Source organism: Gordionus sp. m RMFG-2023, chromosome 2, assembly GCF_954871325.1.
Source record: "Gordionus sp. m RMFG-2023 chromosome 2, tfGorSpeb1-WG-v2, whole genome shotgun sequence".
Lineage (NCBI taxonomy): Eukaryota > Metazoa > Nematomorpha > Gordioida > Chordodea > Parachordodidae > Gordionus > Gordionus sp. m RMFG-2023.
The window spans coordinates 35,171,825-35,197,080 of record NC_088776.1 but is presented as its reverse complement, the minus strand read 5'-3'; the positions used below and the strand labels follow the sequence as shown (position 1 = coordinate 35,197,080).

General features: G+C 26.8%; 1 protein-coding gene across 1 annotated transcript in view; it reads left to right on the top strand.

The window, feature by feature from the left end:
* Window positions 1–7,440: 7,440 nt before the first annotated feature.
* The window catches only part of LOC135923119 (bromodomain-containing protein DDB_G0280777-like), a 46,601-nt gene continuing 28,785 nt past the window's right edge, over window positions 7,441–25,256 (top strand). Inside the window, exons 1-6 of the mRNA XM_065457697.1 lie at window positions 7,441–7,805; window positions 11,513–11,857; window positions 16,611–16,685; window positions 16,924–17,165; window positions 18,052–18,407; window positions 19,262–19,526. Coding sequence (XP_065313769.1) covers window positions 7,523–7,805; window positions 11,513–11,857; window positions 16,611–16,685; window positions 16,924–17,165; window positions 18,052–18,407; window positions 19,262–19,526 — 1,566 coding nt within the window. The 5' untranslated portion in view covers window positions 7,441–7,522. The remainder of the gene's footprint in view (window positions 7,806–11,512; window positions 11,858–16,610; window positions 16,686–16,923; window positions 17,166–18,051; window positions 18,408–19,261; window positions 19,527–25,256) is intronic.

The window sequence follows — 25,256 nt, the reverse complement described above, 5'->3', positions numbered from 1 at the left end:
AATATAGATAATTTGAATGATGTTTCTACTAGTTTCACAAATGTAGCTGGTGAATTAATAATCAATCTTAATGATTCTTAATATAATATTATAAATATAAGATGTGCTTCTCACATATTAAAACTTGTGGTATATCATGTGTTAAAAAATTCCAGTTTCTAATATTATTAATAAATCTCGTACTGCCTGCAAGAAACTAAGGACAAAATCGAGATCAATCTTACTAATAAAATTAAACCTTTAAAAAAACCTATATTGGATTGTTACAGATGGTTATCAACCTATGACATGTTTGAGCAGGGGCCTCGCTAGCCTTAACAATCTCAGGGGGCTCAACTAAAAAAAATTATGGGGGGCGAAGCCCCCCATACCCTTCATTTGCGGGCCTTCGGCCGGATTTTATATTAATATATTATACCTTTTTAAAATTTTCTAACTCTGAATAATTATTCTGAATTTCATATTTTTTCATTTATTATATTATGCATACAAAATAAACTAGCATACAAGACATTTCTATTTAATACAAAATCTATTTATTACAGTATAAAATATATTAGATTGCTGATATAAAAATTTTTTGACAAATGATAAAAAAGGTTAATTAATTCATACATATGCTTCAATTGATAATGGTTTTTAAAAACTACATATTATAAAATTAGCAAATTACATTGACAAAAGGTAAAGAAACCAATATAACACTCTGTTACCATTTTTAGACAATGTTTTATAGAATGGACTAATAAGAAAAAAATTATAGGCCTAACCAAATCAACAATTCTTGGAAAAGAGAATATAAACGACCAATCCAAATCATAAAACTATATGGTGGTTATAGCTTCCTCTTAGATGACATGATGGAAGATAGATAAGTAATCGATAAAATTATTGTATGATATTAAATTTCTAAAAGATTATCTTCCATTTTTAATGATACATAAAAGACTACACAGTTGACCATTATTGCTTATCTAAAATATGTAATCATATGCTCTCAGCAGCTGTAGTAATAATCTTAATAGCCACACAAATAATAGATGCTGGTTAATTTGCAGTTCTAGCCATGACACTCACGATGGTAACCCATATCAGAATTTATTCTGTTAGATAAATTGATAAAACAAAAACACTAAAAACCTTTAGAAGAAATTATGCAAATATATTGAAGCCTCAAGTTATTTACAAGGCAGGGATGCCATATTAGAAATGAAAAATTTTGTAACTATAAAATAAGAACCAAAGTGATATGATATGATAAAAGTAATTAATTAAGATTTTATATATTATTGTTGCACCACCTCTAGTTGGCATATTATATCTTAAAATAGTAGTAAGTAGTTTGTAATAATATCAAAAATATACTAGTATTAAAAATTTAACTCAAAATTGTTTTTCAAATAAGAAAAAAAATAGCTTTCCTAAAAACACGTAAAAAAGAGAAGAAAAGTTATCTAATTTATTACATCCATTCTGGGATAAATAATATGTTATATTTTAAAATATATTTCTAAATAAATAGATGGCATTAAATATTTGATAGCAATTTATTACTTATAATTATCAAAAGTTTATTAGTAGAATTTATTAAAATATTAACTGTAATATATTATATAACTGTCAAATACGTTTGTGAAGTACTATTTAACCTAATATTTTATAACCAATTATATCTAATAGAGGATTATTAAGTATATGTTTACTTACTTTTTATAAATAAATCTCTTATACTTATTTGGATTTGGACCTTGAAAATAATTTTAAGAAGAGACATGGTAATTAAATTTAAATATCAATAATATAGTTGATTAGTGATTTTGAACTCGGCTAATTACAATTAAATTTGTTAATTATCATTTAATATTTATTTAATTAGGGTTATATAATAATTTAAATAATAAAAGTCAATAAAGCTTCAACTGTTAATGTTAAATTAATATTTAGTGAGTGATATTAATATTCTGTTTTTAGCACAGAATTTGATTGCAAGCTGACATAGTGAAAATATAATTTATAAGTATTAATCTAATCTAATAAATAAATAGTATTCATTTAAGAATAATTTAGATAGACTTATTAATTTTTAAATTATAAAATTAAATCTATAAATCACTCAATAGAATTATAAAAGAAATTATTCAGTGGGCAATCAAAAAAATTTATTTTTAGTTCAAGGGGATATTAAGGAGCCTTTAAAAAAAAATTTTTTGCTTCAGGGGGCTATTCAAAATTTTCAGGGAGCTCGAGCCCCTGCGCCTCCCCCAGCGACGCCACTGTGTTAGAGAAAATGAAAATTAAAAGATATGTGTGAGGAATTATCAATATCATACCGTGAACTGTATTTTACAGCTTCGTAATGGGAAGTTTAAATGGTGTTAATAAATATTCTAAAACCAATTAAAGTAGCTACCAAAAACCTACAACTTGAGCAGCTAACTTTAATGGTTTTTATGGCACATGGCTAAAAGCTAAATTAGAAATTTATATTTTTACTTCACCCTTTGCTGGTTCAATAATAGATGTTAAATCTTAGAGAGAAACAACTTTTAAACAACAATGCCTTTTTGTCATGCCTATATCTAGATTTAAGGTATGTTTTAAAAATATTATATTATATCTTATATCAACGATTAAATTTATACTATCTCCTTATAGATAATTTGAGTGCAAATCCTGAAAATATATTAATTATGCGGCTTAATAAAAAAAATTTAAGTAAATGAAGTTAAATATTAATTAATCATTGATATTTATTTGTTATACTTATAAATTAAATATTTTTTTATAATGTGCAATCAATAAAAATGAAAGTTTTATGAATGTGTTTTTTATTTTAATGATGAAATAAAAAAAACATTCTTCCCTATACATAATGCGAATGTAGGTTTAAATAAAAAAGTGTTCAATTAGAGGTTCGAACCGAATCGAATTGAACCGAACTGATATTTTTATTTTTACAAACTGAACCTAAACCTTGAACCGTTATTATCCGAACCTGAACCTGATTCGAACCGATATTCGCTTCGGTTTGGATCCCTGCAAATAACCACATCTGAAACTATTAGATTTTGTTATCAAAAAAAAATAGGAAAATATTTTTGCTTTATTTCTGAGAATAGGGGACTAATTCAAAAATAAACTTAAATTAATTGAAGCACGCAAAACCTTTTGTATACTCAAAAATAAGTGCAAAAATGAATATATGTATATTGAATTTAGATAACCTTAACGTAATCTATGTGTTAGGTTTTGTTTCATCTTGATGTGTAGAAGCATTTAAAAAATTTATTGTATATAGAATGTATAATTTTTATTATATAACATAATATTTTGATTTTTGCATGAGGCAAAAGGAGGTTAGGTATAATGGCAAAAGAATTTAAAGCCACGACGAAAATAATATCAATAAGCCCTAAAATTTCGCAAGAAAACTATTTAATTAAAATATTAAAATATTTCTGTACATGGGTTCTATTTATTTAAAAATAGGGAAACTAATTTTTAAAAAATCGAGTGCTAATCCATTTTTCAAAATTTAGGCCAATTAAAAATTTGGGTGCCTTGCACCCAAAGCCCCTAGTTAGCGACATCCCTGGAAGCAAATAAAGAAATACAATACAATCTCTACAAAATTTTCAAAACTTGCATTTGTATTTATTCTATGTATCTAAAGAATTGGTCCACTTGATAATGAATTCAAAACATCTCATTCTAATTTCCCCAAAAATTTATTGGTAATTTCAGATTTCGATAAATTGCCAATTTTTAAACAAGATGGAAACCGAAAATATAATATTTCGGGGTAAGAATTTTAATTTATTAAATAATATCAATGATTAGAATTTTTAGTATTATAACGAATTGATGAGTTTTTAATGAACCTATTATAAACAGGAAAAAAATAAAATAGATTATCTGCTCTATCTTTAATTTTAATTAAAGAATTTAAAAGATAATAATCATTTTTATAACGCAATTGAACATATTACTCAAAGGCAAATTCTTCCTATTTGTAAATCTTAATATTTTATATGGTCTCACTAATAAAAAAAATTAATTGATTTGCTTTTCTTTAATAAACATGACCCTTCGCTTTGATAATCCAGTTTTAAAAATTGCAGTTCTAAAGTTAGTGGGGGAAGGGTGTGAAACACCCAGTACTTAGTTAACTATGGGTCTGCATTTCTGACCCTTCAGAAATGCTTACATATATAGGAAGAAGTGTTGTCATTATATATCTTTAGGGTGTAGGTAGATAGTAAAAAAATATATTTTGTAGAGGAATAAATCTAGGCCTGTTACTTGCAACTTTTTTGATTTCATATAGATGCCAGGTCCGATTCCAGACCTATGTTTCTTTGCTCCCCACAATTTCAAACTGCCCCCCCCCCTCCCTCCAAAAAAATTTCCCATCTGCCGCTACCCAAGTTTTTATAAATTATTTTGGTTTCTGAATATAATATTTTTTTAATAAACTGTTGTTCAAACTAGATATCCAAACCGAGACAAATATCGGTTCGGTTTAAATTCCCTTTCGGATAAAAATAACGGTTCAAGGTTTAGGTTCGGTTTGTAAAAATTATAATATTGGTTTGGTTTAAACCTCTAAAAATGGTTTGAATTACAAACTTACATTTGAATTATATGTTAATTTGTTGTGGTATTTCGATTTTATTGAGTTCTAGAGGGGAGCTCCTTTTTTAGTGATGCTTTTTGCTCCGTGCTGCCAATTTAAGTTACGACACAATCAGTTATATTACATAATACTATATGTATTATTTTATATATTTGATTGAATTTGTCTATAGACATCATAAACTTAAAGATATTTTAAAAATGTTTTAAAATGGTAACATGCAAATGTTTATAAAAAATAATGACTGACACTTATCAATCAAAATTGATTAATAATAGTCTTTAAAACAATTCAAAAAGTTAGATTTTAGCAATATACTAATAATATAACTTTCATACTATTTTATAAGAAGAAAATCATGAGGTTCGAACCGGTTCATAGACATTTTAGAAATTCCGTTTGGGTTCGCTAGAAAATCTTTTAACAGTTTAGATTCGGTTTAGGTTCACTAAAAAATACAGGTTATAGTATCGGTTTAACGTTTCGGTTCAGGTTCAGTTTGGATCCCTAGTTCAAACCACTATAGGTTTAAAAATAACTATTTATTCATGTCTGCTGCTGAAATACAGAATAACGCCAACGTACCTTATTGTATTGATGAAAGTCAACATGTAAATGTAATTAATTTGGTGAAAGAATGACAATGATCAAGATGCCAAGATTCAGAATAAGGAAAATGAGCCTGAGCCTAGAAAAACAAAATGGATAGTTTAGATTTTTAAGTTATATTGCAAATAATTTATAACTGATTTAAATTATATATAATCAAATAGACCAACATCAAGATAATTCAAAAGCAGCGTCAATATGAGCGGGAGGAACAGTTTGCATCCGAATTTTTTGAGAGGGGTAGGGGGTAGGATTAAAGGGTGGTAGAGGATAAATTTAATGAGATGGGGAGGTTATCTATTAAATTTTTAGATGAAATAGGACAAAATTATAGACCTATTATAATACAACGATATTGCTAAACATCAACTAAATCTATATATGGCACACAATAATATACAAACTAACTAGTCAATTAAAAAAAAAATTAAATCAAAATAGCCATTTTAATTTTCTAGACATAAAAAATTAAAACCTTTATTGGCAATCAATATTACTGAAGACGGATTGGTAATTAAAATTGAGCTTGTTAACAAATTATTTGTTATAGTTTAGAAAATTATAAAATTTTATTAGATATGATTTTCTCAAATATACCCATATAAAAATACATTTCCAATTGCATTTCCAATATTTTTTATCAGTATATATCATTCACATCGAGTTGCAAGTAAATTTTTTCATTATGATTTATTAAATCAGATAAAACATTCGATTCGAGTAATGATATAAGAAAGGGCAACTTGGTTTTATTAGGACTTGTAAACAACACAAACGAAGCTATTAGGAATTTTAGGGCATTTAAAAATACATCTCAACCAAAATTATATTGTTAATACTTTATTTTTGTTAGTTTTACACTGCTCAATCATTGATATAATACCAATTGTAATATAGTTATATATATTTTCAATTACATATATTTTAAAATTGAATCACTAACAAATATTATACAAGCACAATTTATCAACGTTATTAAAATGAAAGTAACGAAATACAAAAATTATATTAGAAAGAAATAACGAAATACCAAAAATCTATATATATATATCTTTTACCTTTTTTCCTTTTTTAAGTATTAATTATATATCTTTTACCTTTTCTTCTTTCTTTATTAACTATTGAATCCTTTATTCTCAAATATTTCTTTATTCATAAATTTCCAAATAATAAGTGATAGTATATACATAAATTTCTCTTTTTTAAAACAAAAATAAACATTTTTTTTCTTTGTTGACACTGTATTTTTCTTTTTCCACAAAAATAAACAAATCCTTATCTAACAACAGGTTCGTAGATATATATATAAATTAATTATAATCCTTTAAAACATAATAATTTTTATCATCCCAATACAACAGTTATTATATAATATTTGTAAAATCATTTAATTAACTTATTTCTATCCAGTTATTAGTCAATTCTTATCTTCCATCTAATTATATAAACATATTTGTTCATTGCATATTATGGTTTCAAAAAATCGTATTTCAATTTTGTTTTCAAATAACTTAAATATTTCCACGGTGTTAAAATTTTTTTGCCTCTCCAAAATTTATGTCTCCCCCCTCCCCAATGGATTAAGCTCGTACAGGTTCTGAAATATGCTATTCAATAAATATTTTGGCCTGAAAAATTGTTGATCCGTAATGTAAAAAACTATCAACATAATTTTAACACTTTAATTGTTCATTTTGTTGATTTAAATATAATCATTTATGTTTTATACCTCGTGGATAAATATATTACATTTATAATGCGCTTTAAAATATTTTTTGGTTTATGACATAAACAATAATTTAAGAAAAAAAACCCTATAATAATATGTTGAACATAGAATCTGATAATCAAATCAATACAAATATGATTTTTAAACCAATAAAAAATGTATTTAAAAATAATCAGAAGAAGTCTAAATTCAAAAAATGGAGACGTAAACATTCCTTTCAAGGAATATCTTCTCAAAAACTCAAAGAATCTTTAAATATTACACTCAATGGACATAAACTTAAGGATATTAATAAAGTAATTTCTAATTTAATATATAAAGATCACATTCTTTTGGAAAAATCAAATATTGCACTTATTAAAACAGAAGAAGCATTAAAATTAGTTGGAATTGATAAACTTCTAAATATTGTTATTAAAAAATTAAATCATTCTAATTCACACAAAGAAAATTTAAGGAAAAATTCTGAATCATATGACAAAAATTTAACACAGATAAATGTTCCTCAAGCAGTGTTTAAAATTATTGATGAAAACATTAACCATTATATGGAGGGAAATTTAAACAAAAAATTATATGTATTTGATGAGAATAACTTAAAAAGGAGTAATGATGATATAGAATATGAAATGGATGAAGATGATTATGAATGGATCAAATGTATAAATGAATCAAATGATTGCAAAATTTTTGAGCACACATTTGAATATTTAATTGACAGGATAGAAAAAAAGGCCTTTATCAGTTACAATTTATCATATCAAACTAATGATAAATTATACAAGCCAAATAAATCTATGATGAAAAAAAATTTGAAATTTGAAAGGACAGGTATTTAATTTAGAAATATTTTAACAAATTTATTTATTTTTATTTTACATTATTTAATTACATTTTCTTTAGTAAACAGTCCTACAGGCACCATGCTTATTTTTGCTATCTAAGAAGTGTGCCCTAAGATATATTAGGGATTTGCTGAGGTAAGATTTTTTAGGCCTGGACTGAATTCAAATATTTCCAACCTTTTCTTTCCCTAAAATCTGGCCTTTTATTTGTAGACCTAGATTTTTAAAATTTATTAAATGGCTTGATTCAGATGTTTAATTAGATAATTTCATAAAACATTGATCAAGTAGCATTTATCCCAAGGCATTGCTATTTTTGTTTAACATCATATTTTACCTTTTTTAGGCACTAACATGAAATTTTATTTTAAAAAGAATCAGGGCTGTGAACTCTCCTTCTAAAAAAAAGAGTTCGGATTTTGGTTTAGTAAAAAATCTGAATTGGGTTGGTTCAAGGGGGTGCAGTGTTCAGAAATTTTTTAATTTACTTAAAATAGATACACTAATATAAAAAAACGATTACATGAAAAATTATTTTCACAAAAAATGTTTTTAATATTGAAAATAATGAAAAACAATGATATTTTAAATATTTAATATGTTTTTTATAAATTTTACATATTATTTTTTTTAATGCTGTTAAATTTTTTTTATAATTTAAAAAAATTATTGAAACCTGAACCCTACATTTAACAGAATGTTCAGCGTTCTGTTTCAATAAAATCTCAGGGTTTTATTAGTTCTGGTTCAGGGTCTGGGTTTGGGTTCACAGCCCTGAAAAGAATGTAATTTTTAAAAAATTCAGATATCCCATAAAATATGAAAAGCAAATATATGTTAAATGATTTTTCATGTTATTTTTTAACTGATTGATAAATAATATTTGAAACATTTTAAAATATTTTTGCATGGTTGTGTTAATTTTTATAATCTTAAGCTCCTACAAAGTTATAATTTTTATTTACCTTAGGTCCAGCCTGGATTTCTAAGATCATTGCCTTTTACTCCTTGTAGACACAACTTGCCAAATAATGTTTAAAATTTAAATAATTTTAACTTATAATAAAAAACAGCATATTAGCTCAATTTATATTTTTATCCATACAAGGGAAGGGAATATGAAACTTGGTCTTAGTTATTATATATCCTTAGACTTATAATAATGCTATAAGTTGATTATAATTTCTCCACATATCAATTTTCAAATCATACTTTTACTATCACTATTATATAAGGCTCTATTTCTATTAAAATTGAAATGGCCAAATAAAAAACTAAATTGTTTTATAAAAAATAAAAATTGCTTAGATATAAAATAGAAATGCTCTGAACTAGTCACCTGAAATATGCTTTCTTAGTACTATTAATTTTAAAAATTTGTATCAAAACTAAATCAGTGGAAAAAAATAACTCCTCTGGCCATCTCCAGACGGAACGTTTTTTCAAAGCGGTTTTTGAATAATGTTAGCAGCAATCAATTTCTTATTTCCATAATAATGTTAACTGCTCTAATTAATTTTTTAATATAATAATATTTAATAAAAACAATCTACATCCCCATTTTTTTAATCGTATGGGGCCATAAAGTTAGAGCCAATATAAAGAAGTATAAATTAGATAAAAGAGATTGTATTAATAACATAAAGTGGAGAGAGATGTTGAAGGTGCTTACCACCAGAAAAGGTGAAAGCTAAAGAGAAAAAAAAATAGAAAACAAACTGATTTGATTTTAATAACGATTAAATGTCATTTTGAAATGTGACTCTGGATATATTATATAAAAAAATTAATTCTAGAATTTGGCATTTTTTTTGAAAATAAAAAAAATGGTAACATTACCCAAAAACCGCTTTGAAAAAACGTTCTGCCTGGAAATGGCCTCTGAAAACTTTTTTGAAATATAATTATCTTTTTAAAATAATATCTAATTTAGTTTTATTTAAATTTATCAAAAAATGGGCCCAAGTTTAATTTTTTTTCAAATAATACAACTAAATTCATGAAATTTTTCATTTTTTGCCAATTTTATTATTAATTCCTAGATATATGGTCCCATTTATATAGAAGATAAATAAATTTATTTATATTATTTACTGGCTTTTTTTATTTTGAATTTTATTTAAGGTCCATGTCAAGATAGTATATTACCCTCCCCCCTCCCACAGCACTTTTACTATGGGAGGAATCTATGATGCAAAATCGTCATTGAAATTGGAGGGTAGAAAAATATTTATGATTCCCATGTAAATGTTCTGACATGCAAAAAAATGTTAAGAAAATTTTTAAATGGGGAAACATATATATTACAATTAAGAGTGTGCCGATACCATTTGGGGGCAAATATTACCTATATTAAATTGATATCGACCAATCCGTATCCTATCTGATTTTGTATTCTAAGCATACTAATAGTTTTAACATACTTTTTATTAGAAACATCTATATTTTAACTATACCATAACATAAGTCATTTAAATTTATTTTAATAATCAGTTATAGTTTATATTTATGAGTCTAAAAGTATTAAAAATCTTTTTATTGATATATCATTTATATTTAAAATAACATTAATATATTTACATAATAAGTAATAAACAAATATATTATGAAATTTGAAATATTTTTTTTCCTGAAATGGGTATCTATAATATTTATGAATATGCGGTTCAGGTTTCTGTTACAAATTATTAAAGCAAGCAAAAAACATTTAAACACACCACCCCTCTATAATTAAACAGCTTGGTAAATTGCTGTCCAATAGTGGACGCCTATTTACTTAATTATATCATACAACATTTTAAACATGTATATAATGGAGAGACCTGATATTTTTTAAATATTCCTGGGCCGGGCCTAATATTTTTTAAGATACCTGGACCGAGCCGTATATTTTAAAACCAAATATTTTAAATCGCCATTATTATCTATAAAAATTAAAAATAATTATAATATATTTTAAAAAAATCCGGATCGGACCATGCAAATGGTACATCTGCAGGTCTCTGATATAATGTAAATTACTTGAACTGGTTCCAGAACCGGTTCCTGAAAACTTAAAAATGGGTTCCTGTTCAAGTATACATTTCAAAAGAGAGTTCTCATTCAGGTTCCTAGATTTGTTCCAGATTTAAGAGTTCCAAACTCGGTTCGTTGAATTTAATTGTCCAAACTTTAATGTTTTTCACATGGTAAATACAGTATTTTGACGTGTCTCCTGTTCTGTTTCTCCACGGTCTCCTTATATAGATCTTTAAAAAATAATGAGCATATATGAGCCCCATTCCTCCTTAAGTTTAGTTACATTTAAAAAAATCCTATGCAAAAATTAATCATGTTTTAAGGTTTTATACAATGATTACCAGTTCTATGAACGGTATTTATCTCTTAAAAAAAAATTGACAATTAATGTTATTTTTTTTAGTTATTGTATTAATACTCGATACGAGTAGAGCGCTTTTATTTGAATAATCAAATTGATTTCTTTCTTGAACACAAAAATTAAACATTTTTATTCTTAAAATCGCCTAGCTCTGTTATTCATTGATCTAAATAAATTTTTTTCGCATTCGTTCTAGAAGGGTATTCAAAATATAATGTAACAATAATGATGCTTGATTATAAAATTATATGTTATACACCAATGGCTCTATTGACCATTCCGCTCTCCTAACATTTTATACTTTACTTATAAAGAACTATCAACTCCCGATATCAAATCAAATTCTCCAAATTCCCCCACCTCTTGCCATTGTCATCCACCGGACTCGGATGCCGTATGCAACATATGCTTAGATGGGGAGTGCTCTAACGTCAACGCTATCCTATTCTGTGATTCCTGCGACGTGCCAGTGCACCAAGAATGCTACGGAGTTCCCTACGTGCCTGAAGGCCAATGGCTGTGCCGAGTCTGCCTCAGACTTCCCAACCATACTACTAGTTTTGCCTCTCGACTCAAGTGCGTTTTGTGTCCCGACGGGACTAGACCTGCCGCCTTTAAAAACGTTTCTACCGCTAAAACGACTATCAGAAGGGATATTGGTTAGTTCTTATTTATCTTTCAAAAAATATTCACATCTTGTTTTTTTAATGAATTAAATATAGTGGCAGATAAAAATATCGCCTAGATCAATGTTATATAGAGTAAATCTTGAAGTTAATAATTTTTTTTAAAAATAATGAGTTGAATAAAAGAAAAATTGAAACAATCAAAGAAGGGTTTAATAGTCTCTTTTATTATGCCTAAATAAAAGTGTGAATTCTTCAATTATAATTATGCAAAAATAAAGTTCCCAATATTTATAAGATTTTTAGCGAAGGTTCCAATGAGCCTGAACTGAAGCGTGAAACCATATTAATAACAGAATCTAAGTTTGAGCCGTTTTTAGAGATTCTAAACGGACTGATATTTTTTATCCTGAACCCATACCGTATTTGTTATGGTTCGGATTCATGTTTTATCATCCATTTCTTTTTTTTTGTTTAAACGCGAACATTATGGATATATGAACAGGGTTGGGCAAATTTTCCAAAAATTTTTATTCGAATAAATACATACGTTTTTTTTATAAAAAGAAGTATTTTAAATATAAATACTATTATTAAATACCTACAAAAAATTTTCAAAAAAAAGTATAAAGACAAATACGTTGTCGAATACACTGCAAGTCGATTTTTTTAATACTATATTCATTTTTTTTAAACGTAAATAAAATTTTTATTTTTAACCATTTTCGAAAATGATCAAATACTAGTAATGCAAACATTATAAAATATTACATTTATTGTTACAACAGTAGCATATCATATAAATTTGTAATAATTGCAAATATGATTAATAACACTTTTACAGAGTATATAATAAATTTTATTTTATTAAATTAAATATTAAATTAAATACAATATATTATATTAATCAATCAGTTAGAATATCATATAATAGAACATTTAAGATGTTAGTAATTTATGTAATACTAAATATAAAAATAAAATCATAAATTCAATATTAATTAATGAATAAAATTTAGATATAAATTGTAAGTAATTAGGGGGTATCAGTCATTGAGAATATGAAGCTGAGGTAATTGGATTTTATTATATTGAGGGCTAATCTTTGGCGTAGGTAGTAACCCTCGTTGGGATCTTCGGTCCTAGTAGAGATCCGTTTCCCCAGCTCTTTAAAGAAGGCAAGGGCGTGAGAGCCGAACGATGTGAGAGTCGTGGCGATTAGTGGTAGGAATGTGTAATTGGCCGGAAGCGATGGCGAATATTTAGCGAGTTTATTCGTCTCGGCGTCTACTAGAGCATCTCTATTTATATTGGAAGGGGCAAGGGGATCGATGCATGAGAAATCCCAGGTTAGAAATTCCCCCCTCTTCCAAGGGATCATGGTAGAGCCATCGGGACGCTTACCATCAGAATTGTAGAGTCCAGTGGGTTCTAGGGTTGATGGGATACCGGCAGATTTTAGGGCCCTGGCAATAGTATCATTGCATTTTGAATGTCTAATGAATCTGCCTCTACAGCGCTTGCAGTGTAAAGAGTGACGGCCTTTGGAGTTGACCGGCGTTTGACAAAGGATGCAGTGATAGGGTATTAACATATCACAATTAAGTCTTAGACCGATGGCGTGACGTAGCTCATCATTGCTTAGGAGCTGGTCAAGGTTTCGCGATGGAAAAGCTTCGAGAAATTCATATCCGCTGTCTGCGGAAATGGAGAAGAGTAGAGAATGGTCCTCGGGTTGGCTCCTCGATTTAAGGTATGCAACGGAGTTGCCAACTAGAGGCTTATCCCACTTCTGCAGTGTCGATGAGGGAGAATCGACTAATGAAAGAGATTTCCATAGATCAATTGCCTGGGGAAGTAAAGGGTCAGGATGTTTTGTGAGTGCGTGTATGATGGGCTCGCAGGACAGGCGAGAGGATATGAACGCACTAACAGAGAGTAGGGAAGGCGATCGTATGCCAATACCGCCGGATTTGGTTGGCAAGGTAGCTTGTAGCCAAGATAGGTCTCCGAATTTGAGATTGAGTATATCCTCTGTAAGGTGTTTAATCTCTAGCTCGTGTGCAGCGAGGTTGACGTCGTATTGGAAGATACGTGACGATCGGAGTGTATATAGAATTTTTGGGATTAGGAGGTAGTTCTTTAATAGAAAGAACGCTTGGTGGGCTGGGAGGCGAGATAGTGTACCGCGCATAAGGGATATCTCTAGTAGAGTGTCGGCGAAGAACTTGACAAAGGACTCGTCTTTACCCACTGGAGATCCGAGATGTGTTAAGAAGTTCAATGGTGTATGATTGAACATAGGATCATAGTTAAGGTCGATGATTCCAAGAGGACAATATTCTCTCTTGTCTTGATTGATTCGCAGTCCCAAACTGCTCTCGCTGGATTTTATTATTTCGACCGCCTTCATAACTTCGCTGGGTGAGCCGCCTAGTATACCATCGTCGATATACCAGTTATGAAGGTTTAGTTTACATTGGTCATTTATGCTTTGTATTAGGCTATTAATGCCCAGACTGAATAAGAAGGAGCCTAGAGGGTCACCTTGTTGTATTCCTCTACTAGAAGGAATCAATCTAATTTATGATTTTGTTTTATTTTTGGTTTGGCAGATATTACCTTAGCTTTCACTATTTTATTGATTTTTATGATATTTTGAAATAATTTCCATTTAAAATTGTCAAATAATATAGAAACTCCTTTTCAATTACTATATCTTCCTCATCTTCAAAAAACACCTATATCTTCACTTTCGTTAATAAACTTTAAAAGTAAAATAGTGTTTAAACTGGAATATGTTAATTTTTTCCATAACTCGGGTCACAAAGTTTATATTAATAAATAAATATGGATTTACTTTATAATTAAATTAAAATCGCATTAAATACAAAATACTTTTTATTTATTAGTATACAAATTCTAAATGCTTTCTAGAATATTCAAATAAATTTGTATTAAGTTTTTATAAATACAAGTATTCCCGTTACTGCCCATCAATGTATATATCAGGTCATATCCAAGTTTTTCAAAATATTGCTCTTATCTTTGATTATTCAAAAATAATTAATTTCAATTTTTATATATCAATTTTTAAATTAAAATCATATCCGAATTAAGTAATCTATGTGATGCAAAAGATCTTAAATGAATATTATTTGATTTAATGATCTAAATATGGGAATTATATTTAAAAAAAAGTAATTCGACATTTTACCGAATTTTCTCCTTTATATAAACGAAAAATAATTAAACCATAATTTTTTTGTTGAAATAAGCGCATCACATTGGCTATTTCTTATAACAAGCCAACATTTTGATTTTATTGATTATTTAATTTACGTTTATTTTTTTTATTATTTTTTACTTATTATTATTGCACATATTTCCCTGTTTTTAAAATTGGTGATTTTTTTTTATATAAAACCAAGGTTTTTTATCTTTTAACAAATCAGTATATTTTTATTGTAATTCTAATTAAATTTTGTATTCCTAATATTTGGGGTTGGATCATACCTATTCCTATCTATCTTTTTTCTTTTTGTTACAATAAGCATCAATTATAATCAAAACATTTTTGGTTATTCTATTTTAAAATGAGCTTAATTGTGGGTTAATTATATTTGTATAAAATATCAGCTTTAACCAAATAAGCCCTATTTGTTTAGGTTTTGGTTTCTTTTTATAAAAAAAAGTTCTAAGATTTCTTTTATTTTCATTATTTTAAAATCGATTTTTTTGTCATATTTTATTTTAATATATGAAATTTACGAATATTTTTAACGTCAGAAAATTAAAAAAAATTTTTTTTGTATTTTATTCAATTAAAAAACGTGATAAAAGATTTAAAGCTGGGCACACACTCATCACAGTGTCTGTAAATAAAATAAATTATGTAACTACTATGGATCGAATTTTACATTTTAAAGTATCATTTTCAAATTTATCTATTATCATAAACTTGAAACATCAAATCAAATCTGTAAAGTCACTAACTTTTACCTTGTATAGTTTTATCCCTTTGACGCCAACTTTTAAATAATTAAAAAAGAAAAATTTATAGATGCCCAAAAATTTTTTCATTGTTTTTAATTATAAAGGTAAAAAAATGATGTTTCAATATGAGATCATCAGACATAGTGAATATAAAATACAAATATCTATTATGAAAATCTCGAAAACACTTTTTATATTGGTTATAACAAATATATATTACATTTTGTTAATTTTGTTCAGGAATATGTATTTATGCATAATTTTCACCTTTGCCTCGTTTCGCAGGCATTCGGTCAATGACCTATGTGGTCATATCTGATATAAGATATAGGCGCCATTATAGAAGAACTTTTTTTAAAATTATCTGTTCATTCAAAGGCCTCCCTGCTTTTCTTTTACTAATTTTCCCTGCTGATAACAATGCGTTAACAATATGTTTCTTAAATTGGATAAGTTTCCTAAATTTGTTCTCTTTTTTATGGTATATTTGCCGTCTATACAAAAGTCATGAATTAGCTATCTAAATATCATTTTACTATTATAAATTTGAAATCATTGACTTTAAGACAAGTTTGAAATGATATATTACAAGATAAAATTTCTATAGAGACCTTTCTTTAAGCACGATTGTTAAGCGCGAAGCGCGCCTAAATAATGAGAGCTAACGCCCACTGTTTTCTTCATAAACATTATTAACGATTATTTATAAAGCTTAAAATTACTGATAATTTTTTTAAAATATATACATAATATATATATTTTAAATGTTTATAAAATGGAATAATTTAAGATTATGATGAATTAGCTGTCGATAATTTATGGGCTCACGTGGTTTGCGCTTTATGGATCCCCGAAGTTTCCTTTGGTACAATACCTTATTTAACCAGAAATAATTTAATTTACATTTTTTTTGATCGCCTAATGTTATTTTTAGAGACATATTGGCATTTGATGGAAAGAAAGAAAAGAGAATGAATTTATTATTTTATATTAGCCTTGTTTAGATGGTCAGCCATTAGTTTTTAATTTTAAAAAATTTGCCGCTTCTTATAGTTATTTTTAATTTTCTTAATAATTATAGAAAAAATTATTTATATAAAAAGGCAATACTGTTTTCCTTGAGCCTGTAGATAACGTGGATAAGATACCAGCCGCTAGATGGCGTCTTACATGCTACATCTGTAAGCAGCGGGGCGTAGGTGCTTGCATTCAATGCCAAAAGACAAATTGTTACACAGCTTTTCATGTGACCTGCGCTCAGCAAGCCGGTCTTTATATGGCCTTAGAAACCTCTAACTTTAATAATGGCATGAATATAGAAGATGGAAATGAGACGTTTTTCAAGGTAAATTCAACTGACTTTCCAATTTGGCATAAAAAATTAGACAAAATTCTCATCAAAACTAAGGGTTAATTGTTAGAAATAGTTTAAGACCAAAAAAATTATTTTTACAAAATTAGAATTAACATTAGAGGACATGGTTTTATCCAGGCCAGGAAAAAAAATCTTGGCACCGGGCTGGACAAAATGTTAAAAGTATTTTTAATGCCAGGCCGGACTAAAGTTTTGAAAATGTTTTTACAGTTGATAATTATCCAAATTTAGGTCGTTTTTATTCGTAAAAATTATTATGGGCCAGGTTGGAGGACAACTATGCAAAATATATTTTATGGGCTGGGTAGAAATAATTATGGGCTTAAAAAACATGGTCTAAAATTTTTATGGGTTGGTTTAGGCAGAGTCATGCCAACCTCAAGTTAATAGACAAAAAGCCTATTTTGAAGTTAACAAGTGAAAAAGCATTTTATTGTTGAATATTTTTCAAAAGCGAACAAATAATAGTAAAATTACAATGACTGCGTAATGCGATATAATGAATTTCATCGCTATAGATTATAAATTTTACCTATAATTTGTTCTTTTGAAAAATATCCACAAGTGATGTTCCCTTACTATGAACAAGGCCTTAAAATTTAATTACAATATATAAATAGTTTTTTTTATTTGATTGTTTTGGGTTATAATTCTGCTTCACTCATTTTGAGAACGTATTTTTCCTTTGTTTCTTTTATAGTTCAGAATAATACATAGTCACAAAATGGCAATCCAAGTAAAATTTTAATCATTGGTTTGTATTTTTTATTAAAAAAAACTTTAATTTACTCATCTAAATGGAATATTTTATTATATCAAATTCAGAAATAAAGAATTTATAATTATTATTAAATAGTCAAGCCCGGTTTACCATCCTCCAACACATTCTTTGACCAATACTCCTACAATCCATCCTAATGGTCCGTTATCCCCTTTGGCGGTTAAGAAGATAGCTTATTGTGACATTCATACCCCATCCAACTTGACGTCGGAGGAGTGGAGCAAGTCTTGGTCCATCAAAAAAAGTCCCCATTTCACACTCGAACCCAACGACCCTTATTACAAGTACCTTAATAGCAATAAAAAGGCAAATCCGCATAACACCCATTCGTCTGTGAATTTAGTCGAAAGGGCTAGAAAACTAATGGCTGCAAGGAGGTCCAAAATTCCAGTGCCACCCACAATAGTCATGCCTGCGTTGAGCGAAGAGAGGTTTATATTTTATTTATTATGATAAAAATTCTGTAAAGAGAGGAATATATTTTATTTTTTAAATTTTATAAAAGATATCAGCTTTAAATTTAAAAAATGTCACAGTTTTTGAATAATTTTTACTTTTTGAGATTTAATAACTATAGCTATGTAGATGTGCACCCAAGGTACAATTAATGGTCAGGGCTTAGTTCAGTATTTACCATCAGTCCTGTCCTTAGCCACGCCCTTAAAATCATGTCCAAATCGAACCTTGTCTTAATGAATGAGGGTTATTGGCATATCTGCAAAATCGATTTTGTTCAGTATCAATTTTTTTTAGATCTGGGGATGGCTTGGGCGCTCTTTTTTATAAGCGCAAGATATATATCAAGCTCAAAGTATTTTTTATTATTATCTAATGCAGTATTATGCATTAGATTTAAATATCAGCAAATACTTTGATAATTTTGTGATATTTATCTATTTAATCTCTTTATTACAAAATATCATATAAATGCCAACTGATTTTTTTAAAAAAAAGAATAGGACGGAAATATATCAAATTTTTTCAGGCCCGTTCCAGCTTCTATTTTGTTCCTGATGTTACAGGATTCTAGCAGAAACAGAATAAAAATATATAAATTCTAGCCTCATTTCGAAAGTTTTTTAGTTAGACAATTTAAATAACACCATGAAATTTTTAATTACACAAAAAACATTAAAAAAAAATTTTTTAATAGAAAGGGATAAGGGAACCTCTAAGGGTAAAGTTTTGGTCCTCACTCAATTTGATCAAAAATGAACTTAAAATAGAAGTATACTTAAATATTTTTTTATTTACACTATTATCCTAACTAAATTGCTTACCACAGCCTAAAAACTTTACTTAAATCGCATTGGCCTCCCACATCTTCCTTCCTATCCTCCTTTTCTGTTCTCAATTCCTCCAGCACCAATTCTACCCCTGACGCGTTAGCGAATGAACAATTAACCAAACAGGCCATTCTCAAGAGAGTTTTGAGTTATTGGAAGATCAAGAGACAGGCGAGGAATGGGTTTTCACTCATCAAAAGGTTCCAATTCAATCAGTCCTCTTCTAGCGCAACTGGCGTTAATTCCGCTCTAGTCATTAAAGAGGTTATATAAAAGATTAAAATATATTTTACCATTTATGAGTAAAGCTTTATATATCTTTTTTTTAAAATTATGTTAAGTGTAATGCGAATATATAAATAGTTAAAATTAGTAATAGAATAGCTTACAAATCAAAATATGTTATAACAATTTTTTTTATATTAATTTTATGATTGCGTTAAAAATCGAAGAATTTTATTTTATAGTTATTGAAAATACCAGAGTTGGGCAGTACCGCTAAGACTTGTATCTAAGATACAAGATCCTTTTGTATCTTGTACTCAGTATCTTTTTAACATTTTTAATAATATACTAGTATCTGTATCTAAGATACTTTATTCTGAAAAGATTCTTTTAAAACCTTATTTTTTTCGACAACCAAAATTACCTTGAATATTTACAATTCTCATTAAGATAGATAGATAAAAATTAACAACATCAAATCGAAATAAATAAATTATATATTTTATATATAAATTAAATGTAACTCGAAAGAATATAATTACCAATTTTATGTAATATTTTTTAATTTGTAAGATGATTAACTCTCATGGTAGTGAAAGGAAAATTATGGAAATAAGTTCCCTTGAATCAAATCCCAATCTTAAAATTTTAGATGTAAATTTTTTTAAATAATTTAAGTCAAAAAGGATAACATTAGGCTAAATACAAACCCGTACAAACAAAAAAATGATACAGGGTTCAACAAACTCCTATACAAATTTTGTTAACATATTAGTATATTATTTATATGATAATTTTATGTTACAATATAATTATATATTATTATGTTTTGAATTAGAGATGTCATATAGGCATTTATACCCAATATAAGTTGTATTTAAAAGAGCAAAGAAAATCAGCAAACTCTACCACCATAAAAAAAAATTCAACCCAGTATATCAGCTTCATTTAATGCTATTAATAAAATAAAATCAATAATTACACAAAATAAAATTGATATGGGGTAATGGGAAAATGTCCAAAACTATGGGACGCAAGTGGTAGGCCCAAATTTTCTTAAAAGATAAGGGAGATAACATGTGGCAATCAGCTAAAATTTCCATGCATAATTAGATGGAATATTTTATACGATAGTATGACTTCACTGTTAAAATATAAATCACATTTTAATTTATTATTTGAAGCAATTGATTGTCCGACAAACTACAAGGGCAGAGTAGTAGGGAATTACATACTATTTGTGGTTAATGGGACTTATGTAAACTTAAAAATTTAAGTTGCAAAGCCTATCTTCATTAAAATATTTTGGTATGGGCAAAAGATTTGAGAAATTTTTTTTCTTATGATAATGAATAATATGATAAGGCTTTTTTGGAATTATTATCACATCTATATTTTAAGAACTTATAAAGTCGAAAGATAAAAAAAAATTCTTTTATATTATTAAAAGAAGTCAGTGGCTTAGAAAAGGGGGGGGGGGTTTAACCTCCCCCCCCCCATAACCTCCGAAAAAAATTTTTTTTTTCTTATTGCAAATAATTTTATTTAAAAAATGGTTTCAATTTATAAATAAAATTATATACCATATGAAAATGAAATATATTTTAAAAAACAAGAATTTTTAATTTTAAATGATAACATGGTTTAAAAATATATATTAAAAATTATATGTAAAATATTAAATAACAATAAAAATATATTGTAAATTTTTTCTCGCATAGTTAAATTAGATATTTATAAATTTAATAATAAAATTTATATTGTTAAACTAATTAGATAGTTTTAAAAATTTTAATTAATTTTTTATAATTTTTAAATAAAAGAAAAATCATTTAATTTGGTAAATATAATGAGAAAGTAAAGGTGATCGCTAATATTTTGGGATTAAAAATTTTAAACCTAGAGTAGTTTCTGATAGTCCAATCGCCTAAATATTGATGCATCTACGATTGAGGATTTTTATAAAATAAATATTTTTACTTCCCTTATTGATACATTTTTATTTCAATTAAAGGAAAGATTTATTAGTCACAATTTTATTTTAAACAGCTTTTATTTTCTTTTGCCGGTTGAGTCTAAATACACTTGAAACGCGAGAGGATATTAAGAAAATCTCAGAGTTTTATTCTGATGAATTATCAGGATCGTATGATAAATTACTTTGTGATGTCGAATTTTGGTATAAAAATTTTGACAGAATAGAGTACTCTTTGAGACCAAAATATGCTTTGCAGGCCCTTAACATGTATAATTGCACTTTTCCCTTCCTAATATCAAAACATTGCTTTTTATTTTAGATACCTTACCGAATAGCACCTGCACTAATGAAAGGTCTTTTTCATCTTTGAAAAGGTTAAAAATCTATATAGCACCGGTGAAAGCCTTTTAAATGGATTCGCAATATTTTTATAAGGAGATTATTCTAGATAAAAATTTGATTCTAGATGAATTAGTCAAATCTCAGAGAATAATAGACCTCTCTTTATAAATTCAAATTATAAAATTGCTATGTTATTATAATATGATCTTAGTCACAAAATTTTTATATTTAAAACGTAATTATAATGAATTCTTAGTCATAATATTTATATATTATATTATTTTTAATAAAAATATTGCATTTGCACTAAGAATTAGTGATCTGCATCGGGCCTAATTTTTCAAGCCAGGCCCTGCTCGAAATTATTTTAAAAAAATTTTGCCAGCCCGAACCGAAATTTTTTTTAAAAAGTTTTGTCGGCCTGGCCCTAATTTATTTAAATATAGAAATTCATTTTTATAATTACTCAAAATAAAAGATATATGTTATATGGCGTCTAGTTTTTATAAATAAAATCAAATATTTTTATTTTACATAAAAAATATAACATAAAATGGATATATTTAGATAAAAATTTCCAAGGCCCGACCCAACCCGACCCGAATTTTTTTAAAAAATATTAGGCCCGACCTAGTCCGATCCCTATTTTCCTACTTTTGTGGATCTCTAATAAGAATTATTTGTTTTATTAATATACTCATTTGTATTAATTATATTATAATTGTTAAATTATTTTTTCAAATACCGCACAAGAATTACTCATATTTTATTGTAATTCTATTTTTTTAAAATATAGTTATTTAGAATAAATTTTTAATATAATCTGTATAAAATTTATACATTTTGAAATTTATTTTATTGTATAAAATAATAAATAAAATCTATAATGAAATTCTCTGCAAAATTTTGTTATATGCAAAAATTTGATTAAAATAATTATATTTAACATTATATAAGAAATATTAAGTGATCATAAAAAATGGGAGGTTTGAGGGGTGATTTTATTCTTCTTTCTACACCGAATGGATTGAATTAATTTACAATTGACTAAACATTGATAAAATTTTCAGAATAATGCTTTCGGCCCCGTATTAATCATAAAGTTGGCAAAAATTTTGTTACTAATATTTTTTTCATTTATGCTGGCTACTATAGTGGTTAGACACCAATAAAGCACAAAATTGGCAAATTTTTAAAATGCGGTTTGAAGGCGAAGCCACCCCCCCCCCCTACCGCCCCCCAAAAAATTAAATTCCCCCCACCCCCCTTCCCCATGGATCAATCCTGAATACTCCACTGAAAGAAGTCCTAAATGTAGTACCAGTAGTATATATCTAGCTCAAACTATACCACTTAGGATTTAATATCTTATACAGAAAATGATCACTTTTGGTGAAACAAATGTTGCTGAGCTCAATACAAATAACATTGAGCTGGAGGCTTTAAATTATTTTGACCGTCGAAATATATTAAAAATGCTAAATTATTATCCTTCCATTAAGGGAATTTTTTAAAACAATAAAATTGCAATATCTTAATCAGCTTCAGTTGAAAGATTATTTAGTTTTGGCGCAAGGACGCCGAAATGGCAAAGGCTTAATGATAATTATTTAAAAAATTGATTATCCTAAAAATAATGATTTAAATCTATCAAATCAATATTTTGACTCTTAAAAATACTAGTCTCTTTTCGCTGATTATGCTATGAATGGGCTAAAGCTAATAAAAAATTGCCTGATTATTATAATTAACTCGTCATTAAATATTCTATTAATTATTGTAAATATTCATTCTTATTATATGCTTATGTTATGTTCTTCATCAATGTATTTTATATACTATTCTAAATTGGTAATGATAATTTTATAAAAGTATCTCGTATTTAAGATACTCTCATTTGGCAAAAAATACAAGTATTTTTTATCTTGTATCTTTTTGATATTTTGAATAAGATACTAGTATCTGTTAAGATCTATTTTTTTATAAGGAATCTATCTAGATTCTTTTTTCGGAGGACCTCCCCAACTCTGGAAAATACAAATACATTTTTGTTACTATCTTTTTAAAATAATTTAGAGACTATACTATTTGTTGTATGTATTTTATATTTATTATCATTTATAATGAATTCAATTTAATTTTTTTATTTTGTAAAACTATAATTTATTTCTTTAAATATTAACTTTGTTATCAGAGTGAGGTCTTATCTGTTTCACCTTATTTTTATTAAAATGAGCAACGTTCATAATGAAAATTAAATTGAAGAAATAAAATAAATTATTTAAAGAAAATGATATAAAACTCGAAAATATAGATTCAAGTTCTATCGAGTTGATATTATGATAAATATTTTTAGCAGAGTATCTGGAAAAGTTCTCACGTCTCCTAAATGCCAATTGACTATATTAGATGGAAGGTTCTTCAAAATATTTATCAAAATGGATTATGTAGAAAAAGCACCATGAAATCTGTCAAATTGTTTTATATGTTTGCTCTATTATATAAAGATTATATTTCTGATATAATTTTAAAATAAGCCTGCAATTTTTTTTTATATGATATTATTTGCTGCATAATTTTCTTAAAAATAAATGGTTAATAAAATATCATAAGTAAAAACAAATTTTTGTTTATTTCTAAAAAGTATTCCTCAAAGTTATTTTTATTTAAAATACTTTTTTGAATATTTTTTTTTTGATATTTAACAGAGTTGTGATAAGATAATTTTCAAATGGATCTAGAGACAAATGCATCGTCTAAAAATGTATCTGCATCTAGAAACATTATTACAAATTCTTCAGGCAGATATAATTGTAGAAATGCATCTTCATATAGATATAATTATTTATAGATGTATAGATGTATATAGGTATTAATATAATTTTAAGAGATATATATATATATGTATTATAATTATATAAGGTGTGCATAATGCCTAATTTAGGATTCTAATCTTAAAATTGAAATTTAGAAGCGGGCTAAAGATTTTTTTATTGAATTGATATACAAAATATATAATCAAATGATAAATAATAATTTTTAGTTTTAATAATACATATACAAAATATATAATTAAATTTATAAATAATAATTGTTACATTTTAACAATACATATACAAAATATATAATTATAAGATTAAATAAATGTTGGATTCCTAATATAAAACTTCTCAAAATTTTGTCGTTCATCCATTGCGTAAAATAAAATATATCTGCTTTGTTTATGTAATGAAATAAACCAGGACATAATATTTAATGAAATTCATATCATTTTTAATATAACAAAATGTAAAATAAAATAAAATAAATTCATCTAAAAATAGATACATAAAATTTGTATCTAGATACAGATACCACATTTTTGTTTCTAGATATTTTAACTTTGGTATTTATATTTGAAATACATCTAATAGAAACCTATTTGTATTAATATTCAAATACTTTTTTAT